Genomic DNA, 20,449 nt, shown 5'->3' on the forward strand with positions numbered 1-20,449 from the left:
GCTCGCAGGTGTCATCACCATCTACATGTACAGCGCTAAGCTTGCATCAAGTATTGTACGTTTGCAGAGGGCGAAAAGGTCGTTAGTGGCATCTAATGATGGTTCACTTTTGGCAAATACGTTACAGCTTCCTTTCAGTGTGATTATGTAAGGCTATCACCTAGGTATTGATTTACTAGAGACTGATCTAAACATCTCGCTCTTCTGGTAGCCTGGCAGAAGTCAGAGGCCGATCGATAATTCGACAGATCTTCACGCCGCTCCAGAAGTACGTAGGTTTCGTTCTACCGACTGTCGAGAGACTAAACAGAGACCGCCATTTCGTACCAGTGCAAAAACATGAGTTTAATTCCTGGAACCCCGATGAAAAGAATAGTCAGAAAAGAGGCTTCCTAATCCAAATATATTCTACTACATCACATGCAACTCAACGTGATTCTTAATAATTTAACTGTAGGAAAGGCTTTTTAAGACCAGATGACTTGATAATACAGTGTGATAAACAACTTGGTAATGGTATTAATTTCCAGAGGGTATGCTGATCTCATACTACCACCGGAGCTCCGATGAATTGACAGGGATTGCTATCTGTTGCCCCACCCTGGACCTAAGACCTGCTTAGCTCGATACCCTGAGATTAGCCTCCTCACTTAGTGATCCTGTAGACCCTGAGACATCTCTGTGCCCCCCTCCCCTCTCCTGAAACCCCTATCCTTGAATACTTCTCACGCAGGGATCGGGCCCTCCTGTGGAAGGCAGCGTGTGTGTGGGTCTAGGAAGGCGCCTTTGGTTTTGTTGATCTTACGCTTCGACTCATGTGCGAGGGCTTCCGAGCTGAGGTCTGTGGATGATGGCGGGTACTGCCGCATCTTAGAGTCTGATGAGGTGAAGGGAGGATCTCGTAAGGGCGTTTGGCGAAGAGAGACCAGCATTCGAGAATTTGAGATCTTGGGCAACGAATATGATCTGGATACTAGAACTATGCGTATTGGCAGATTGACAGAGGACGATTGCTACTACTTCAACAGCTGATTACGTAGAAGATACAGAACAGGATTCTTATTCTGACAGACATCAAGGAGGGAGCCAGAAACAGCCTCTATGACTGACCGGCATACTGCTGGAGAACCCCCACCACTTCATTCACGCACCCTCTCTTCTCTATTCTTCCCCTGCATACCGCTTAGCCTACGGTTTTACTCCGAGGATTGCCTACTTACAGTAATATGTCCATCCTGTGGCCCGCTTTCCAAGTCCTCTCACTCAAGCTTTTCGGAATACCCGACAGGTTTTGTGGACTACTAGGCGATGTCGTGCTTCTCTCCCTGTCAACTTAGGCTGTTTTAGGAAGACTTGGTGGGTGTTCTATTCAGAACGAGAGAAACCTGTTGGAATCGCCTCTATGCATCTCTTCCTTTGGGCGGCTCCACAACGGGGGTGCCGACTTATGTTTGTTACTGGCCTACCCTCGACTGGATCTACAAAAGCCCTCATTCGCCAACTGCGCATCTTCTCGACGGATATGACTTTCGTGAAACTGACATACAGTAAGGCCACAGGTCCGTTTTGTTCCGCTGACGTGCATATGAACTGTCCAGTCTTCATTGTTCGGGCATTGCTTTGTCTGGTGCCACGTCTGCCACTCATCGAATGTTTTAGGAAAGGCTATGCTCAACGGTACGGGTGAGACTGGTCGGATTACTCGGAAAGCCCTAATCCACCAGGAGCGGTGTTATAAAGCATGCGGCAGGCAGGCGTAATTTAGACCTGCATACTGCATTGCGCTAAGAAGATGCCAGAAAGGCTGTCGCCACCCAACGAAGTTCATCCTCCATCTTTGCAAAATTCTGATCGCCACCAGCCGGAACGACGCATCCGGACGCGCGACCTTGGCCCCAATGACCCTGGAAGGCCGAAGCCCATTGTGTCCAGGGAGCACGAGGTAATGATCTTGCGCTGCCTATTCCACTGGAGGTATTGCGTGGTCCACATTTGGTGCTGCCCGACCCGGTGGTGACAATCACCGGCTTCGATTGTCCTTGGAGCTGGCGGTCTAGCTCTTCGAGGACTGCCTGTGGCATAATCGGTCCTCCATCATGCTGTGCGTACTTGAATGGATAGAGCTTCTTCCATGTGAGTTGCTGCCCCATCCAACCTGGTCTGGAGGAGCGACTGTGGACATGTGGCAGCACTCGAAAGATCGCATCGCCGACATCACACGCCACGGCTTCCCTAGCGGGGATAACTTGGTTCAAATGCGCTTTGTGAATGTGGATCTGGACCAAGCCTAGTCTTTCCGCCAGCAATGATGTCCTTGCTTTCAGGGCAAACATATTGGAGTCCCTGACTACTCGATCGTCAAGTCGCGCGCCGAAGACCAGCAGAAGGTCTGCTTCCTGAACCGCTAGGTTTGCAGCAGCCGAGTCGTATTGGCCGACCATCCCCAGAGATTTCGGATCTTCGTCATTGAAGCACCCCAGCACAAAAAGTGTGGTGGCCACTGGGCTTTTGGCGGACAGAGCCAGTTCGTTTACCATCTCCGCTCTACGAGAGGATATCACCACCCCCTGGCCGGCATGTATCAGCGGTCGCTCGGACTGGTTGCGCATCTCCGCAATCGTTGCTATCTGCTCATCTGTGATCCCGGGGGTCCCCGTTGTACCTTCCCATACGCCCCGCTCAGCGGCAAGAGGGAGGCTCATCATGACTGTGCATCTCACTTCGGTCCGTCCAGAGAAGCAGTCGAGATATTCCTCGGGATGGCCACCACCACCGGACCCGGTCGACCCCGCTCTGCGGTCCGAAACGCCTCCACCAAGATCGAAGGCAGAGCCATCACGGAGGTGACGGCTAAGCAGGCCTCTGCGCACGGCTGTATGATCTGTTCGGTTGGGATCATTCTGGAAGGCGTTCGTGTCGATAGCCTGCTGCGGCACCTGCCCGCAAAAGACTAGCAGGGGAGTACTGTCCATGGCGGCGGCGAAAACCGGGGTCACCATGTGGGAGGTACCCGGGCCAGAGGTGACCAGCACCACGCCGGGCCTTTGAGTGGCACGGGCGTAGCCTTGCGCCATGTGGCCGGCCCCCTGTTCATGACGAGGCAGAATAAAGGTGAAGTACTAGCACTGGTAAATAGCGTGGAAGATCGAGACGACCGCCGCGCCATTGTACCCGACTGGCATCATAGATACCCTCTCAGCACACTTCGTTGGAATCTCGGGGCCTACTCACAGACGGCTTTCGCTCCGAGCTGATGCAGCATTTCATGGAAGATTTCGGCGCCGATGATGGGCTTTGTAATGGAGCCCATGATGTGCTACTTGTGTTGGTTTAGGAACGAACGACGTTCCAATCTATTTTCTCCGCGCACTGAGAGATTAGAATTTTCGATTCACTTGTTGATCTATAAGCGCGACCTCAAGAAAACTTTGTCTATTTCTCTTTATACCCGCACAAGGCAGGCGCTCCCCAGCGCTTGTCAGCGAGTCCTAACAGTGACAGTAATAGCATGACACATGCCAACAGCCTCTTTTGGCTGCATCATCCAGGCTCATCTACTTTGAGGCGAAGTTAATGGTTTCCGAAGGTGGAAGTCACATACCAACGATCCACAATGCTACATGGGTACGATAGTGGCGGACAAGTTGTTGGCATGTTGGACAGTGTTGAGGCAGCCGGCCCAAGGGTGATCATGTCCTTAGCATGGATGACGTGGGATACAATGGTGTTGGCGAATATTACTGGTATTCAAGCACGCCATTGAGCACGTCAGAGCTTATTTTCGTGCAATATAGTACATTTGGACTGACAAAGAAGGCCTTAGATATTTTTTCACAACGATGGGAGATCTTACTAGAGATAAAATGGTAGACTTGATTACAAAAGTCATGATCTGATGCAGCTTGGTAAGCCGGGGCGCGCGCTGATTGATTGAGTAATCACAGCGAATGCGGGGGTGCCCCACGTCTATATAAGAAGCCCAACTCATCACACCAGATAACACCTCCAGCAAGCAACTTCCCACCTCGATCAGAATATCATCACTATAGCCCTCCTGCGACCTAAACTTCTACATCCACACGCAAACCCAAAGGTACACACCAAATGTCCCAACAATCCCAGACCGCGCTGCTGGTGACGGAGATCGGCAAGCCGCTGACCAAGGGCACGCGGCCCATTCCCGAGCCCTCGGAGAACCAAGTCCTGGTGAAGATCACCGTGGCCGGCCTCAACCCCCACGACGCCAAGTCGCGCAACTACGGCCTCTTCATCCAGGAGTTCCTCCCCGCAGTACTGGCCGCGGATGTCGTCGGCGTCGTCACCCGCCTCGGTCCCAACGTCACCCGCTACCAGGAGGGGGACCATATCGTCGGCCAAGCCGGGCTGACGCTCGCCAACAGCAACGACACGGCCGGGCTGCAGGAGTACGCCATTCTCGACGCCCGCTACTCAGCCAAGGTGCCGGCTGGCTTCACCGACGCGCAACTTGCCACGCTACCGACCAACCTGGTGGCCCCAGCCGTCGCCCTATTCGACGAGAGCGCGTTGGGGATCCCGGCGCCCTGGGCGACGCCCTCCTCCTCATCTGGATTCGATTACCACGCCACATCGCTCCTGGTCATTGGAGGAGGCTCCAACACGGGTCGCTTCGGGATCCAGCTGGCTGCGCTGGCGGGCATCGGCCGCATCATTGTGGTGGGGAGCGCGCGTAGCGCAGCCGAGGCCCAGCGCCTGGGAGCGACGCACGTCATTGATCGCGCCCACAAGTCCGGCGCCGAGATCGCGGCGGAGGTGCGGGCGATCGTCGGGGATGATCTGGCTTACGTCTACGACGCGATTAATCCGCCCGAGAACCAGTACATCGGCGTCGAGGCCCTGTCGAATACCCGGAAGGGCAAGCTGGCTCGCCTGATCCCTACGGGCCCCGTGGACGAGTCCAAGCTGTCCGCGCCCAAGCCTGCAGGCTTTGAGACCTTGAATGTGTTCGGCCTGTCGGCGGTGCGGCCCGCGACGGCGGCGCCGCTGTGGGAGCGGGTCACCGAGTGGGTGGAGGCCGGGCAACTCGTCCCCACGGAATCGTCAGTCATCGAGGGGTTGGACGTGGATGCGGTGAATCGGACTCTCGATGGCTATGCAGACGGTTCTGTGACTGGACATTGGCAGATTAGGCTTTGAGCGGCAGTGAGCAATGTCTAGTACCTGGGGAACATGCACACGTCGGTCGAGTCAGGTGAATTACGGTTGAAATACGGGAATAACTTAGTATCTCCTCAATTCCGGATACCTTTTATAGGATGATATGATAATATAATGCTTATAATGTTGATCACGCACGAAGCTTTGTATGCAAGGGATTCAGTGTGAAGATTGCGATCAGGGAATGCTCTAGCTGCTGCCAGGAATGAGTGAAGAAGTAAACAGCCCTAAGAAAGCTACTTCCCTCCCTTGCAACCTCCTCTGTGGTCACGTGGGAGAACCATAATGTGGATGCAGGGGTGGTAGCTACCAAGACACCTTAGCCGACGAATTATGGTATGTAGTGGGACATCCCGGCGAGTCACGGTAAGTAAATCTCGCCAATATCAAGATAAATTACCTTGTTGTATAGTTAGCGACTTGCTTAGTGCTTACGTGAAGTTATCAAAACTTGTCTGACTAAGCTACTACCAAGAATGACTCACAGCAACAACAAAACAACAATTCTCCTGACTCCTGCAATCTCCTTGATACTTGCTCAATAATAAGACTATATGACTGAAACCTACAATGGAGCCCCCTCTCAGCCGTACAACATCAGTTCAGATTTCACTTATCTCATATGGCCATGCCAACGGGCCTGTGGTACAACAACCTCGGGAGGCACGATATTACCAAATCTTAGCCTACAACATTCGACACTTGCCCAACCCACCCCGCAATCTGCGGGTCAACGCAACCGGCCTATCGCGGCGATTGCAGAAGGAGTTCCTCCAGAATGATGCGGTCGAGGCCGCCTTGGTCAAGGTCCAACAGGAGATAGTCAATGCGGTCCAAGAAGGCTGCGCACAGCCGCTGTGTTCCACGGCGCGGGAAGAACTTCAACAGGCCGCCTCGCAGACTGATACGTCCCCGAGTTTGCATGGCCATGCCAGCGCAGAGCTCGCCGTTGATGGTGCAGAGGTCGATATCGTGGTGACAATCTGTTGCGAAGAAGGCCGTCATCGGAGTGTGGCGTTTGTGGAGGAACTAGCCCGGCGGCTGGTTACCGTCAAAGATGGGGATGGTGTTTTGCAGCTCTGGGCCTTGAATGTGAATAAAACACATCGCGATATTGAAGAAGGGGAGGATTCTGAGCACTCCCTAGGTCAAAAGCGGCGTCCAAACAAGGTTCATGCACAGACTCGACAGCGAGAACGACGTGAAAAGGGAAATCGGTTTAGATCGCGGGTCGGAGACGAGGACGAAACGGACGAGATTCATTAAACCCATTATGAACGAAGTAGATGCTTGTTTTGTGCAATGAGAGGGTACACTATGTACATTATGGCATCGAAATAATGTGCCTTTCCGGAAAATCTGCTGGTGATGCTGAAGACCCGCCTCTTGAGGATACTTGCACTACTGTCAAACCCTAGGGGTAGTTGTGTGGATAGTAGTACCGAGCAAGAGAAAGAAGACTACAGTGGTGCTAGCCAATCCCACGTACGACAGGCAACACACATTAATCTTTCCTATCAGCAAATAAATGTGGCATTTGTGTCCGGTAATAATCGCATCCAGTCTCCTGAATACAGAACATGCTTTCAGTTCAACGTTTCTTCAGGAGAAACGAACCGACCCAACTCCCCGCCGTCTTCAAACGCCCAATTAAACCTACTTCTGGATACATGCCAAACGATCCTGATTCCGACTCAAGGATGAACAGACTCGCGAGGCGGACCGCATTGTCGAAGACTTGAGCACTTGCGCCTGAGGTATAGAACTCGTCCTGCCCATAGGCCTCATAGAACTCAGGTTCCCCCTGCGGCCGCGTCTCGACAAGGATTCGCACACAGTCTTGATAGAAAAGGACCGTTCCCAGAATCACCCGGCGCAGATCGGGCTGCGCGTGTCGCTGCGCCTGCCACGCCTGCCGCGCTTTTGATATCGCGAGTTCCCAATCGTTGGCGATAGTATCGGGGTCATTGGGCAAGAGCATGAGGGTCAGTCTGGGGTTGTTACGGCTCGCGGCCAGTGCCGATGCTGGGATCTTGATCAGGTCGTGGATGAGTGGGTTTTCGTGGGGTTGAGACATCGTTGGTGTTGTGGGACGTCTTTTGCTTTGTAGAAATGGGGGTCCGGGTAGAGTAGCGGTAGAGATAATCTGTGAGGGTCTGGGGTAATATAAGGAGAGAGGAAGAGCAAGGGAGACGCCGGGCGAAATGAGAAGGCTTCCATGGGGTATGCTTTCCTCTACCTGTGCGTTTGTTTGGGTGAGTCTTATCGAAGGGGAAGACGCACAATCAAAAAGTGTTGTTGCACAGACAAACGAGCAATCGCTGTTTCCCATCGCTTCACTCATCACTACAATTCAGAGGCCGGCCTTTTTCGGCCACTTGCAGAGAATTACCTCATCGTCGCCACATACCCCGCCGCGAGAGAAAAGGAACATCATGTTGCCCGCGTCTTCAGTTGTAGGAAGACCTACGGACAGGGGCAGCGTGTCGCTTGGAGAAGTACTTGGGAATTGAGGTATCACGACTTTCTTAATCATGCCAATTACTACCTAGCAAATTGTCACGTTCGGTCGTATTTTCGGAGTTTGAAATGGACACAGATGAGTGGAGTCGATATGCTACTAGGCGAAATTTCTCCGATGTAGCTTGAGGACATTTTACTGGGGGTATATGATATTGGAGGATCAAGGCAGCGAGTCAGCATCGCATCGATGGAAACGCCCCACGAGATGACGTCCTATCATTCCAAGTTCCTTTCTCTCGTGTCCATAACCCCAACACCCGATCTGGTCGCTGAAACGGTGGATGGACTCCTTGTTCCTGAGGCTAACGTCCTGGTCCTCTCCGTACTAGCTGCCACTTTCTCAGACAATCGGCTTCCTCCAAAGGAGTCAAAGTCATCGTTGACAAACCATGATAGCGAGAAGCAGGCTACCCTTCGCACATGCGACGCGATGTGGTACGGGTCGGCCTCCGTCAGGCAAAACGGGCACTCACGTGGCTCCCAACCTGCCATCAGCTTATGCTCACCGAGAGAGCCCTGGAGGCCTCGATTCTGGTGCGCAAAGACCTCATGCTTGATCCAATCGTCAAAGGTGTCATACTGCTGATCTGGTTCCCTGCAGCCTTCATAAGTGCAGATGTAAGGACGGAGATCGCGTAGGATGTGTGTTCTGTTAGGCTTTGGCGACGCATGCTACGCCAAGACTGAATGCATAGATACGTACTGCCAAGAGCCATGTTCCAGCATGTTGCGCGGACAGAGAGTGAAGCAATAAGGGCATTCAAAAACCTCTCCGTTCAATAAGTGTCTTGGTGGCGGCGGGATCTGCACAGGGTCACTGTTGTCGTCTTGGGAACTGTATACCACGCTATGACTTGAGTTCACGGAGACATCATTTTCTAGTTCGATCTTGGAGGCATCAAGATACGTCGCAGTCGATGGTCGGGAAGCTGGTATTGGACGAAGAGGGGCATTGGGCTCCGCTGGCTTCCGTGGTTGGGCTGACGGCACCGTGGCAGGCTCACCAGCTACTGCGGGCCGAGTTGTGGCCGTGAACTTGGTTTTGCTCTTCCTCCAGTAGCCAAAATGCTGCCTCCTGCGAGTGTTGGCATTGGCTAGGCGCAGGACAAGAAAGTGGTTCTGGAAGTTCGTGGGCGAGGCGGAACGATAGGAAGCAAATAGCTCTTCGACATGAGATTGTTCCCTCTGGCGGAGTTGATCCACGACATTCACACCTGTCTCAGGGTCGATTAGTTCATACTCGAGTGCCCTTGAGAGCCCCAGCCTCAGTGTGGGGTTATGAATCTTGAAAGCGAGACGGTAGAGCTTGTCGATGGTGGCAGTCGCGCTCTCCACCAGTAAGATCTGGATTTCCTCATCGTCAGAAGAATCAGATCCTTCCACCAGGTCATCGCCAGCACATGCGTCACGTTGCCTGAGGGCGGCTCTGGAGTTTGCCTCTTTCGGATGAGGCGCGCAGGATCTCGGAGACTCCACATTGATCAGTTCATAAGAATCACACAGTACGAATGTGAAGAGAAGAAGACACACGGTGACCAAGATGTCTGAATAAATTCTCTAAAAGTCGGATGGTGTATTCGCCAAAGAACGGCGCGTCTCGTAGTTGGTATTCCAGTGAGCTGTGGCCTAGGCGAAAGAGCCCAAGGTTCGTCGCCCATACTTCAAATTGCTGCGCTCGATTGACAATAGCAGCAATCCGGGGTGCAATCGAGTGTTGCAAGTATGAAAACCGTGACCGGACATCGAGGGCAGCGTTGCCCAGGGTCTTGCCTTTCAGCCGGTTCGCCATACTTGTAGTGATTGAAGCATATAGATAGGATAATTAAGGACATGGGAAAGTGAGCTGAGATTCGCAGTTGAAGTGGTTGAAGAGGTTGACGAGGAGGGGAGGACAACAAACAACAGAGGAAAAAATGGTCACCTGACTATCTGTTGGCCCCGCCCTCTCTCCCTCTCTCTCTCTCTCTCTCTCTCCACTGCATCCATTAATCACTCTCCCGACACGCTCGCTTATCCCTTCCCTTTCCCCAATACATCTTGACCCAGCATTTTCTGATCGTTATGTCTGGTTTCGAGGTTGTGGGCGTCGTGCTGGGTGCCATCCCACTGGTATTATCCGCTTTGAATGCCTGCAAGAGCACCAAGAAAACCATTCGGCTGATCAGAAAGAAAGATGTCCTTTTGGACCAATTGATTCAGTCATTGCGAGAGCAAGAATTCTTGATCCAGACCGACATCTGCTTGGCACTCAAGAAGACAGATTTGACGGAGACAGACATCATTGATATGCTTAATGACACTGGTTTCAACATGTTTCAAACGGATGCGCTTCGAGATCATATGGGGCTCGCATCAATCTTCTACACGGCTACGGTCGCGGAATGCGAGGGGATTCTGCAAGATATCGTTGCCAGGATCAGTGGATTGGTATCCACCCCCCAGGTATTGCGATAACCTAGATGCAGCCAAGAATGGACGCATGAGTTTTGACCTGGGTTCACAGTGCGGCCACGAGGCCCTTTCCACCCTCATCGAGAATCAACCCAGCAAGGATGGCTAGTTTGAGTTCACCAAGAGAATCAAGTTCAGCATTCGAAGTGACGAGTTGAAGGCGCAGATCCGCAGCCTCGATGAGGGGACGAGAAAATTGACTCACCTGAGGGAATCCGGCGCAGAAAGGCAGCAGCATGTCACCACCAAGCCTACGTCACGAACGGCAACAAGAATTACAGCAGCATTCAGCTCCGTGAATAGCCATGCACGAATTCTCTTTTCGGCCGTCTCCCGCGGTCCTCTATCCGCTTGCCATTCTCACCATGAGGTCAGACTTTTTCTGCAAACAAGATCATCAGCAATAAACACGAAGACACCAAGAAGACTCAATTTTCACCACCTGTTAATTTCATCATCTCATTTTTTCCGCTTTCCGTGGACTTGCATCCGTTGACCTTGCCTGAAAAGTATGCCGTATAGGCTTTGGACGACCAACCTGACACCGTGGAACAAAGGTTAGTGCGAGGACGCATCAATGTGAATGAAAATTAACCTCCAAGACTAGCCCGGTCATGAGTCAGACAACAGTCCCAATTGAGATTCCTAACTCGAGAGAAAATGAATCACGTAGTAATACGCATTGCACGTCCCCACGAGACCACTCTGCGTTGGTGAAGGCACTCCACCTGAGTAGGTGGCGGTTGAGGTGGTAGTGACAGTGGTGGCCGATGCAGATGTAGCAGTTGCAGCTGCAAGGATCGTGCTGTTCACAAAATCGGTCACCTCGGTGAAAATGACAACTGGGATCGCGGTATTCGTCGTGGTAGACGCAGCCGCGGTGACAGTTACGGCCGGGCCCTCGACACAGTAGCTCCATCCTTCAATCAGCACACAGTAGTCTTCCAGCAGCGAGGGATTCCAGGCATGAAGCTCAGCGACAGTGGCATCAAAGTACTTCTCCAGCTCCGCACAGGTGTCGGTTGCGGAGACGTCGTTGGCCCAATACTCACAGTCACTGGTAACATCCGGATCGGTGATACCGGTGGCAGTGTCCCCGTTCAGCCATCATTTCTGGAGTCGAGGGGATGCCACGGCCTGGGCCAGGAGACAAGAAAGGACAAGGGGGTAGAACTGCATGATCTTGACCCTTGAGGCTCTGACACGAGGAAGGAGAAGCGCAGTTATGGGAATGATTAATACTTTGTTCACAACAAGAAAAAGTTATTATCTACCATTCATGCTAGATTTTGATGAAGCAATTTAGTATGAAACGCCGTTTGTTGTTGGTTGTATGGCTAGTGGAGCAGTTCTTGCCCTAGTCCGCTGTAGGGGCGGGGAACATCGGACTGATTTCAGTAGTCGTGAATGCTCGTACACGCTTGTATGAGTAACAAATTGGGATGTACAACCTAGTTACACTAGTCGTATCGCACCCTTCTTTTGTTTAAGTGGCCGATATAGTCTTCCATACGCAGTGGATTTCTTCTCCTGCAAATCCTGGGTCTTGCTGGAAGTGGTCTGCTGGATGGTGCAGCATACGGGAAAGTCCGATTGCAAGCGTCTTTCATCAGACCTGGACCAGCATATCCTTCCATAGACCAATTGACTGGAGTAAGTTCCATCACCGTATCCCACTCACGCTCCTCCACTGCGCGATGTAAGCGAGCTTGATCCGCATCGCTTAGCTCAACGACACTGATTCTCGCCCCCTTATCGGCTAGAAGGTCTGCCAACCCATAATCTGCGTCGCGTAGTGCGCCGTGCAGCGCCCAACCTCCCCCGGCTCGCGCGGGGTCTGCGCCGTACCGAAACAGCAGCTGAATCCTCTCCCACCGCCGACCCTTTGCTTCTGCCGAAATTGGATATCGGCCGGCCTGCATGTGACAGTTCCCTACTGCGGAGGAGAGAGCCCCCCATCTGTCGTTATTGTCGATGTTCGGATCGGCACCCGCCTCAAGGAGGAGCCGATACAAGTCCGGTTGGTGACAGTAATGCAAAGGTCGCCGGACCACAATCATCGGGTCATCGGAATAGAGGAAGTTAACATTAACCCCGGTTGTGAGGATTATTCTGGTTGCCTCAATATCCTGGGCCTGCTCCACTGCATACCGTAATGCCATGTGAACAGGTTCCCAGTTGGTGAAGGGCTGCAGATGCTCTCGATGCCTAGCATCGTCGAGAAGCACCTGCAGCAGCTCCGAACTGAATTTCTGCAGTCGCACACCCTGAGAAAGAAATAAAGTATTCTTACCCCAGGGGTCAACGCCACGGGCTAGCAGCATCTGCACCACGGGCAGGTGGTTGTTAAGGGCTGCCCCGGCAAAAAGGACACTGTAACCCCGTTTACCTAGCCGGCTACCAAAGCTTCCGGCACTCCCCGGGTCCTCTTGCTCCCAATCGAAAATGGCTTCGAGAAATCTAACATGACCCTTCTCGGCAGCAAGTCGGGCTGGATGTAAAGGCCGGAGCCCAGTCCACCCGGTTGACATTGGCTTCTCCTGCCAAATTCGAGGGTGGTATGGCTCTGCGCCCGCGTCGAGGAGCCGGACTAGCGTATCATGTCTTCCATTCTTAGCAGCCCAGTGAAATGCTGGTGCTGGGGGTCGCTTGGAATGACTTGCAACGTGGTATCTGTACAAAAAAGGGTTGTACTGCATGTAAAAGGTACGGTTGGTGCGTGCTAGCGCATTGAAGGCATCCTCTGAGTCCGGAGACTCCGCGAGAAACTCTGCGATGAGCAGGTGCAGCTCGCTGGGTAGTGTGCTATATGCCATAGATTCGGTTTAATGCTCAGAGGAGAGAAAGAGACAATGGGCACAGAGAAATCGCTAAAGAGGCAAAATTAAGGGGTGATGATGTTGTTGGGTTCTGGAATTTCAGCTTTGTCGGATATTGTTCCGTCTGTCTGACTAATACAACTGTTGACAACAGAGCCCTGAGGGAAACTGCAGCCACTGCCATACTGCTATGAGCATTAAACACGTCCATTTCAGTGGCACATCTTCACACTCCTCGCTTTCAATCCGCAACCTCAGGGTTCTTGCATTATCCACTTCTCCGACTGCACTGATCCAAGTATAGACCTACGCCAGTTCTTCTAATCAGCGCTTTGGATTCTTGTCGAAGTACCCTAGTATATTCAGGGTCACGCTTACCGGCACTGAAATATGCAAATGTCGCTGCAAACGATAGAATATTAGTTTTGAAACCAAGGAACAATGTCAAAGAAAGCTTTAGCAGACGTCGATATCAAGGGCGTCGTTATCCAGACCCTCGGTTAGCAACAACAATGCAACAGTGAGTGTATAGGCTGCAGGCTGTCGGCTTGGTGTAAGAGTGAGTGGGGCCTCCTGGATGTCTTTGACAAGTCTTTTCAATTTCGTTTCTGTGCTAGTTGACGCCGGAACACCTTCTCTTCCTTTATCGTGTAAATATATCTTTGCGATCAAGTACCAGATCATTTTTCCATTACTATGGTGACGGAAGCACTCGGGCAGAGAGTGGACTATCCACCGCCAGCGAATATGCAAAAGAACAAAAAGCATTATTGTGAACCCACAAGCATAACATATACCAAGGTCCCGTGCGTCGAGAACCGTAATCGTCCACAGTTGCCTAGTGAGGTTTATGAACCACGCGAGACAGCAGGTGAAGATATGGCCCACCTTGTGGAGACGTACGTCCGCGCATGGCTGAGCGTGATGGTAGGTAACCCTAAGAAGGTCAAGTCGAACCCACACAAGAGCTGTGAATTGACAGACAAAAAAGGGGCTTCTGGCACTATAAGTAGCAGAAGCAGCGTATTATCCCTCCCTGACCTCTCAAAGTCTCTTTCACCCTTGTGGCCTAAAACTCTATTGAGGACGGCGTACAACGGGCCAATTCTTCTCCTCCTAGCCTAAACCCGATATACAACAAGCAAACGCTGCGTACACCACAGGACAGTATGAAGAACTTTCTTTCCACGGCTTTGCTACTTGCCCAACTAGCAGCAGGGCAGGGCGCCCCCAGCGCTCGCAGCAGCAGCAGCAACCTAGCGAGATCGAAGGGCCCTGGCTTCCAGCACCAGCCGATCAAGCAGGCACCACAAGCCGCGGTACAGCAGGGGCTCCTCGCCAGCTCCTCAGCAGTCGAATCCCTTTTGACAGGCCAGCAAAACACCCCCTACTACTACACGACCAACTGGGCCGGGGCGGCCCTCCTCAGCGCCGACCTCGCCTCCACCCCCATCTTGACCTCTGCGGCCGCAACCTTCACCGCACCCATCCCAACCGACTACAGCTATCACAGCCGGCCAGGCCGCCTCGATCTGGGTCGGAATTGACGGCTTCGTCAATACGGGCGCCATTCTCCAAGCGGGAATCGACGTGATTGCCGCATCCTCCTTCGCCGACGAAGTCGAGTACGTCTACACCGCGTGGTATGAATGTTACCCAGTCAACGCGGTGGATTTCTCCCCGGAAGCGTTGGCAATTAAGGGTGGGGATGTCATCGTGGCCACCGTGTATGCGACCTCCTCGTCCGCGGGAGTGGCGGTCATTGAAAACACGAGCACCGGCCAACGGGCTACCGCGACGGACACTGCGCCGGACGCTACTAGCACACTGACTGGCCAGTCGGCCGAGTGGATCGTCGAGGACTACCAGAGTAGCGGGGAGACGGTGTCGTTCTTGGACTTTGGGTCCGTCACGTTCACGGGTGTGACGGCGGGAGCCGCAGCGGGGAATTTGACGTTCACCGTGGAGGTGAGGACGATGAGACGGCGGTGGCGCTGGTGGATCTGGTGAACCTGAGCACTAAGAAATATGTGGCCAAGGCAAGTGTTGTGAATGATGGGTCTGGTATTTTGGTGGAGTATGTTTAGATATCAAGGAAAGACATATATATTCAATCGTAGTGCAATACAGGGAGCGTGGCCGCCAACTAACGGGGGCGGATAAGTTATATATCACTCGGAAAAGGAAATACATAAGTTCTTTCCAATCGTACTAAAGGTACTGTTGCGTATTACCGCATGGGTGGTATTAGTCAAAAGCAAATCTCAGAGGAGGTATCGACAATGAGACTCTCTACGAAGTCGCCCCCCTTGCTGCAATAGCCATGTAAGGAACGAGGGCGGTCAAGTGGTGTCCAGGCATCCCCTGTAGCTGCCTAAGCCAGGCCTCACTAAATCTCGAATTACATATGGCATGCGGTGTCACTATATGAGATATCTTGCCGGAGTCATATCGCGACATTGCCAGCCGGCAGCTCAAATTGCCAGTTGCAGGTCTAATAGCCAATTACCCACTTCCGCTCGTCATGAAAGTGCCACTGCTCCTCCGGCTTCCAGCAGAGATCCTGACCTACATTTTTGAGGACGTTGTCGCCAGTTGCTACGGAGCTCACAGAGAACTGCGGAAGTATGTGTTAGTCTGTCATCGCCTGACACAGGTTGTACTTCCTCTGCTGTATTGTGACGTCTTGGCTGGGGTGGCCTCCCGCACAGCCCTAGAAAGTCTGTTTGCCGCCCTACAGCGTCGGCCAGGATGTCGGGAGAGTGTCAAGCGTCTTGAGGTTCAGATCCCAGATTTCGACCTAATCCACCGACGCAATTTCTATATCGTGTGTGATATCATCACCTGTATTACCAATGTCAAAGCGTTAACCTTCTGCGGGGGATGGGAGCGATACCCAGACCAAACATGGGGCCTGGTTCACCGGGCCTCTCAGAGCATGCCAACACTGGAGAGTTTGACTCTAAGCTGTGTGTATCGCGAAGGCCTTACCGTGCGGGACATACTTGAGAACGTTCAGATGCCCAGCCTTCGCCAACTGGAGCTCGATGGCGTTGCCCTTCCGACTGGGGGACGCACTGTGGGCGCAGAACAAAAGGCGAACAAGCCCTCCTGCCTACCGGCTAGCACAAAGGCCACTGCTCACTTCTCCACCCTTCGTATCCGAGACTACCAAGAGAACTCCGCCGCCACCCGAGAGCTGATTCTCTGGCCCAGAGCCTTGATCCATTTCCACGCCTCGCTCCTGGGTGGGAGTAACCCGGAATGCGATCTGGATCTCTCCAAGCTCAGTGCATGGCTCTCCGCCCACAAGGACACCCTGGAAACCATCCACATCGGCTACATCCACAAGTTCCGTCCAGACAAGCTTTTTCAGACCAGGGGATTCAACGCCCTGGAGCGCCTGACGCTCTCCTGGTGGCATATCCGAGGATATGTTACGTTGCAGCAGGATGAAGAACACCCGCCATTCGGCTTCACGCCCGCCCACGCGGATGCCCTTCTCTGCGCGCCCCGTCTCACGACCCTCGAACTAGACTATGGCGAGAGTGGCCATGTTCTGGATTCCTGTCACGTGTTCGGGGAAGTCGAGGCCCGCTGGATCCGGGGGTTGGCCCACGCGGCACGGGCCAGGCAGGCAGCGCTCCAGACGATCTGCGTCCGATACAGGCCGCAGCTGTATTGTCTCGCGGAGATTCTGGAGTATCCATGGGATCGGCTGACCCAACTTCGAGAAGATCTTCAACCGTTTGGGATAGGATTGGAGTACGACGAGCCGTCGTTCTCGGAGGAGGAGTGGGCTCAGGCGCGCATGCAGGCCTCCCCGCCGTGGGAGGCGATGCGCGGGAGTGAAAGTCCCCCGCTGAATGATGATGGGATATTGCTCGCCCTCGGAATGTCGAAGAACGATGAGCCCAGTCTGGAGGAGCAGGAAGCCTGGGAGTGTGCTCACAAGGGAGTATAATCGACGAAATAGCTTCGATTCGAAAACGCATCCTGATTATATTTGCCATTCGCTGGATTTCCTAAGTTCCACATGCCTACATCCCATCCAATAGCACTGAGTGAGAGAGTATGCTAAGCTGGATAGAGCATCTATCGCAGCCATGTTCCACCAGACAGCCTTCTTCATCAGTTTCTTGATCGACCCTGTATAATATTATCACGATAGCTCAAGGCCTGGAACGTTGCCTGCCTTGAGCTCCGAGTGTAAGCACATGGAAAACTGTCTGATGCTTGATAAACACAATATACATGCAGAAATGTCGTAGCGACCAGCCCAGGATCCATATTCAAGAAATTTATCGCAGGAGCGCCACCAAGTAATTCATCTCAGTGGAAGTCGCGGCCTCAGGCCTAAAGTTCTTTAATACACACCAGCCGATGTGATTGGTCTGATGCTGCACACACGTGCTTTTGTCTCGTGTCCAATCAACACGCGCTGTTTTTTCGTTATAGGCCTCAGGCCACCCGCCGTGCCTGGCAGTTGTCGACCAATGGAAGGGGAGCAATGCAGGCACATGGTCACTGTCGGGAATCTCCGCCTTTTCCTCTGTACCTGCAATGCTTGATTGATTCTTCCCCACTGCCAGGTTTATCGCCAACCATCGTCGGCTCATTATCAGCTTTTCATCACACTAATGTCCTTATGGCCAGTCTACTGCAGCTAAGATGGCCTGCTCTAGCCGACGGGCTTGGCCAATTGCTGTTCGGGGGACTTACACGTGTGGCATCGTGCCTTGCTGTGCCGTCTTATCTGCTGCATACAATTTGAGAGATAAACATGCCGGCGATAAATTATAAAAACCGCGCTCATGTCGCTCCCAAATTCCCGAGCATGCACGCCAGTTGAAACGATCAATCTCACGTCGATACTGTTGTACGGTCCTGAAGGCACGCGACCATGAAGACCGCTGCTGCATCCGCCCTGCTGGTGGCCCTCTCCGCCACGCTTGCTCAAGCACGCCCTGTCGCCGACGAACGCTATCCATACACGGGACCGGCCGTTCCCGTGGGAGACTGGGTGGACCCGACTGTCAATGGCAATGGAAAGGGCTTTCCGCGTCTGATTGAGCCCCCCGCTGTCCGGCCCGCCAGCGCCAACCCTCGCAACAATGTGAACGTCATCTCCTTGTCGTACATCCCCAAGGGCATGCACATTCACTACCAGACCCCCTTCGGGCTGGGTCAGACCCCCTCTGTGATCTGGGGCAAAAGTCCTCACCAGCTCAACAAGGTGGCCCGCGGTTATACCCACACGTAAGCATCCAAGCCTCGTGCTATCAAAAGATAAAGGAAAAGAGAAAAAGAAGAATTGCGTTTAACATCATATCAGCTACGCCCGCACGCCGTCCTGCTCCGAGATCAAGATCATCACCCAGTGCAGCGAGTACTTCCACGAGGTCAGCCTGGAGAACCTCGAGCCAGGGACCACCTACTACTACCAGATCCCGGCCGCCAACGGTACAACCAAGTCAGACGTGCTGAGCTTCAAGACCGCGCGCGAGGCCGGTGATAAGGGCTCTTTCAGCGTCGCCGTGCTGAATGACATGGGCTACACCAATGCGCACGGCACGCAGAAGCAGCTGATCAAGGCGGCCAACGAGGGGACGGCCTTCGCCTGGCACGGTGGTGACATCAGCTACGCGGACGACTGGTACGAAGGCACCTTGGCGTGCGAGTCCTCCTGGGACGTCTGCTACAATGGCACCAGCACGGAGCTGCCCGGGAACCTGCCGCTGCCGGACGAGTACAAGAAGCCGCTCCCCGCGGGGGAGATCCCCAACCAAGGCGGTCCTCAGGGTGGCGATGTCAGCGTCATCTACGAGTCCAACTGGGACCTGTGGCAGCAGTGGCTCAGCAACGTGACGGTCAAGATCCCCTACATGGTCATGCCGGGCAACCACGAAGCCGCGTGCGCGGAATTCGATGGACCGGGCAACATCCTGACGGCGTATCTAAACGATGACATCGCCAACGGCACTGCCGCCGAGGATAAGTTGAACTACTACAGCTGTCCTCCTTCTCAACGGTGACCCCCCCCCTCCCCACTTCCCCTACTATCATGAGCGCTAACGAAGCCATGCAATGCAGGAACTTCACCGCCTACCAACACCGCTTTCGCATGCCCGGCGAAGAAACCGGCGGCGTGGGCAACTTCTGGTACTCGTTCGACTACGGGCTGGCGCACTTTGTCTCGATCGACGGCGAGACCGACTTCGCCAACAGCCCGGAGTGGCCCTTCGCGGAAGATATCAAGGGCAACGAGACGCACCCCACGGCAGAGGAGACCTTCATCACGGACAGCGGACCCTTCGGCGCGGTGGACGGCAGCTACAAGGAGACCAAGAACTATGCGCAGTACAAGTGGCTGCAGCAGGACCTGGCCAAGGTCGACCGCAAGAAGACCCCCTGGGTGTTTGTCATGAGCCACCGCCCCATGTACAGCTCGGCGTACTCGTCGTACCAGCTCAACGTGCGCGAGGCCTTTGAGGGCTTGTTGCTGAAGTATGGCGTGGATGCTTACTTCTCGGGGTAAGTTTGGCCCCTTCGCCCCTTGCAACCCCTTCTTCGCTTCCACTGCAGACAAGCTGACCCAGAACAACAGACACATCCACTGGTACGAACGGCTGTACCCTCTCGGCGCCAACCAGACCATCGACACCGCCAGCGTCGTCAACAACAATACCTACATCGCCAACAACGGCAAGTCGATCACCCACATCATCAACGGCATGGCGGGCAACATCGAGAGCCACAGTGAGTTCAGCGAGGGCCAGGGGCTGACGAACATCACCGCTGTGCTGGATACCGTACACTACGGGTTCAGCAAGTTGACGGTGAAGAGCGAGACGGAGGTCAAGTGGCAGTTCATTCGTGGGGATGATGGGTCGGTTGGGGATGAGGTCACCTTGCTGAAGCCCTCGGCTGTGAAGGGGAAGGGCAGTGGGAAGGGGTATTCTGGCTTTCGCGCATAGAGTAGAAAAGCTTGGTGAAGTAGGTGTAATGGTATGGATGATGATGATGTATGTATAGTGGCCTTGTCAATGATAATATGATTATTCTTGTTGCTGTGGGTAGGATGGGTGCTGCGGTGCCCGGACGCCGCTTCTTTTTCTGCGCAGGTTCATTGTTCCCTGAAGCCATTAATATTTTGTACGGAACCTCCTGATGCAAGAGCCCAATATTTGAGCAAGAGTTTCCTGCGACATCAGTCGTCTTCCGAGCGAGGTGTGTCGATTCGAGCTCAACTATGCAAACATGTTCCCTCAACTCAAACCGATTGCAGATGCTGGATTATGCTGACAGACTCGTGGTCATATCGATGGACGTCCGGCCCTTCAATTGAAGTCATGTGACTGCATCGCCGTATAAAGAGATTGATGTATGCGAGCCGGCCTCTCCGTGACGATCTCCGTCTGTGCTGCATTGAGGTTCCTTCGACTGACGCGCGATGAAAG

At 53.4% G+C, this 20,449-nt stretch overlaps 9 protein-coding genes across 9 annotated transcripts; 6 read left to right on the top strand and 3 right to left on the bottom strand.

Moving 5' to 3' along the window:
* Positions 1-1,888: 1,888 nt before the first annotated feature.
* Positions 1,889-3,452, bottom strand: BO86DRAFT_423993 (DHS-like NAD/FAD-binding domain-containing protein; the record flags this gene model as incomplete). Its single annotated transcript, XM_025675429.1, has 2 exons — positions 3,232-3,452; positions 1,889-3,175 (listed from the first exon to the last, which is right to left on the bottom strand). A coding segment is annotated over exon 2 (1,186 nt), but the record flags the coding sequence as incomplete, so codon positions are not given.
* Positions 3,453-4,019: 567 nt separating this feature from the next.
* Positions 4,020-5,252, top strand: BO86DRAFT_384507 (zinc-binding alcohol dehydrogenase family protein). Its single transcript, XM_025670902.1, has one exon. The coding sequence runs from the start codon at positions 4,105-4,107 to the stop codon at positions 5,173-5,175; it is 1,071 nt and encodes a 356-aa protein (XP_025533255.1). The 5' UTR covers positions 4,020-4,104; the 3' UTR covers positions 5,176-5,252.
* Positions 5,253-5,738: 486 nt separating this feature from the next.
* Positions 5,739-6,728, top strand: BO86DRAFT_351091 (uncharacterized protein). Its single transcript, XM_025669412.1, has one exon. It carries the CDS (start codon positions 5,767-5,769, stop codon positions 6,460-6,462), a length of 696 nt encoding a protein of 231 aa, XP_025533256.1. The 5' UTR covers positions 5,739-5,766; the 3' UTR covers positions 6,463-6,728.
* Positions 6,729-6,787: 59 nt separating this feature from the next.
* On the bottom strand, positions 6,788-7,273 carry BO86DRAFT_394164 (uncharacterized protein; the record flags this gene model as incomplete). The annotated part of the gene is made up of 1 exon (XM_025673172.1): positions 6,788-7,273. The coding sequence occupies one exon, from the start codon at positions 7,271-7,273 to the stop codon at positions 6,788-6,790; it is 486 nt and encodes a 161-aa protein (XP_025533257.1).
* Positions 7,274-9,712: 2,439 nt separating this feature from the next.
* BO86DRAFT_2088 (uncharacterized protein) lies at positions 9,713-10,624 on the top strand. Its single transcript, XM_025666814.1, has 2 exons — positions 9,713-10,161; positions 10,223-10,624. The coding sequence occupies exons 1-2, from the start codon at positions 9,781-9,783 to the stop codon at positions 10,277-10,279; spliced, it is 438 nt and encodes a 145-aa protein (XP_025533258.1). The 5' UTR covers positions 9,713-9,780; the 3' UTR covers positions 10,280-10,624.
* A 191-nt stretch (positions 10,625-10,815) lies between these two features.
* On the bottom strand, positions 10,816-13,041 carry BO86DRAFT_405417 (ankyrin repeat domain-containing protein; the record flags this gene model as incomplete). The annotated part of the gene is made up of 2 exons (XM_025674083.1): positions 11,752-13,041; positions 10,816-11,227 (listed from the first exon to the last, which is right to left on the bottom strand). The coding sequence occupies exons 1-2, from the start codon at positions 12,984-12,986 to the stop codon at positions 10,816-10,818; spliced, it is 1,647 nt and encodes a 548-aa protein (XP_025533259.1). The 5' UTR covers positions 12,987-13,041.
* A 1,117-nt stretch (positions 13,042-14,158) lies between these two features.
* Positions 14,159-14,999, top strand: BO86DRAFT_394168 (A4/G1 family peptidase; the record flags this gene model as incomplete). Its single annotated transcript, XM_025673173.1, has 2 exons — positions 14,159-14,525; positions 14,569-14,999. The coding sequence occupies 2 exons, from the start codon at positions 14,159-14,161 to the stop codon at positions 14,997-14,999; spliced, it is 798 nt and encodes a 265-aa protein (XP_025533260.1).
* A 514-nt stretch (positions 15,000-15,513) lies between these two features.
* Positions 15,514-16,953, top strand: BO86DRAFT_394169 (uncharacterized protein; the record flags this gene model as incomplete). The annotated part of the gene is made up of 1 exon (XM_025673174.1): positions 15,514-16,953. The coding sequence occupies one exon, from the start codon at positions 15,514-15,516 to the stop codon at positions 16,951-16,953; it is 1,440 nt and encodes a 479-aa protein (XP_025533261.1).
* Positions 16,954-17,726: 773 nt separating this feature from the next.
* On the top strand, positions 17,727-20,114 carry BO86DRAFT_2140 (purple acid phosphatase family protein). The gene is made up of 4 exons (XM_025666868.1): positions 17,727-18,248; positions 18,325-19,020; positions 19,083-19,523; positions 19,597-20,114. The coding sequence occupies exons 1-4, from the start codon at positions 17,893-17,895 to the stop codon at positions 19,964-19,966; spliced, it is 1,863 nt and encodes a 620-aa protein (XP_025533262.1). The 5' UTR covers positions 17,727-17,892; the 3' UTR covers positions 19,967-20,114.
* The last annotated feature ends 335 nt before the right edge of the window (positions 20,115-20,449 follow it).

Source organism: Aspergillus japonicus (assembly GCF_003184785.1).
Source record: "Aspergillus japonicus CBS 114.51 unplaced genomic scaffold BO86scaffold_1, whole genome shotgun sequence".
In the NCBI taxonomy this organism is placed as follows: Eukaryota; Fungi; Ascomycota; class Eurotiomycetes; order Eurotiales; family Aspergillaceae; genus Aspergillus; species Aspergillus japonicus.

Coding starts and splice junctions, on each gene's coding strand:
- BO86DRAFT_384507 (XM_025670902.1), top strand. CDS start 4,105: ATGTCCCAACAATCCCAGACCGCGCTGCTGGTGACGGAGATCGGCAAG.
- BO86DRAFT_2140 (XM_025666868.1), top strand. CDS start 17,893: ATGAAGACCGCTGCTGCATCCGCCCTGCTGGTGGCCCTCTCCGCCACG. Junction 18,249..18,324: donor GCCCGCGGTTATACCCACAC/GTAAGCATCCAA, acceptor ACATCATATCAG/CTACGCCCGCACGCCGTCCT. Junction 19,021..19,082: donor AGCTGTCCTCCTTCTCAACG/GTGACCCCCCCC, acceptor CATGCAATGCAG/GAACTTCACCGCCTACCAAC.
- BO86DRAFT_351091 (XM_025669412.1), top strand. CDS start 5,767: ATGGAGCCCCCTCTCAGCCGTACAACATCAGTTCAGATTTCACTTATC.
- BO86DRAFT_2088 (XM_025666814.1), top strand. CDS start 9,781: ATGTCTGGTTTCGAGGTTGTGGGCGTCGTGCTGGGTGCCATCCCACTG. Junction 10,162..10,222: donor GATTGGTATCCACCCCCCAG/GTATTGCGATAA, acceptor CTGGGTTCACAG/TGCGGCCACGAGGCCCTTTC.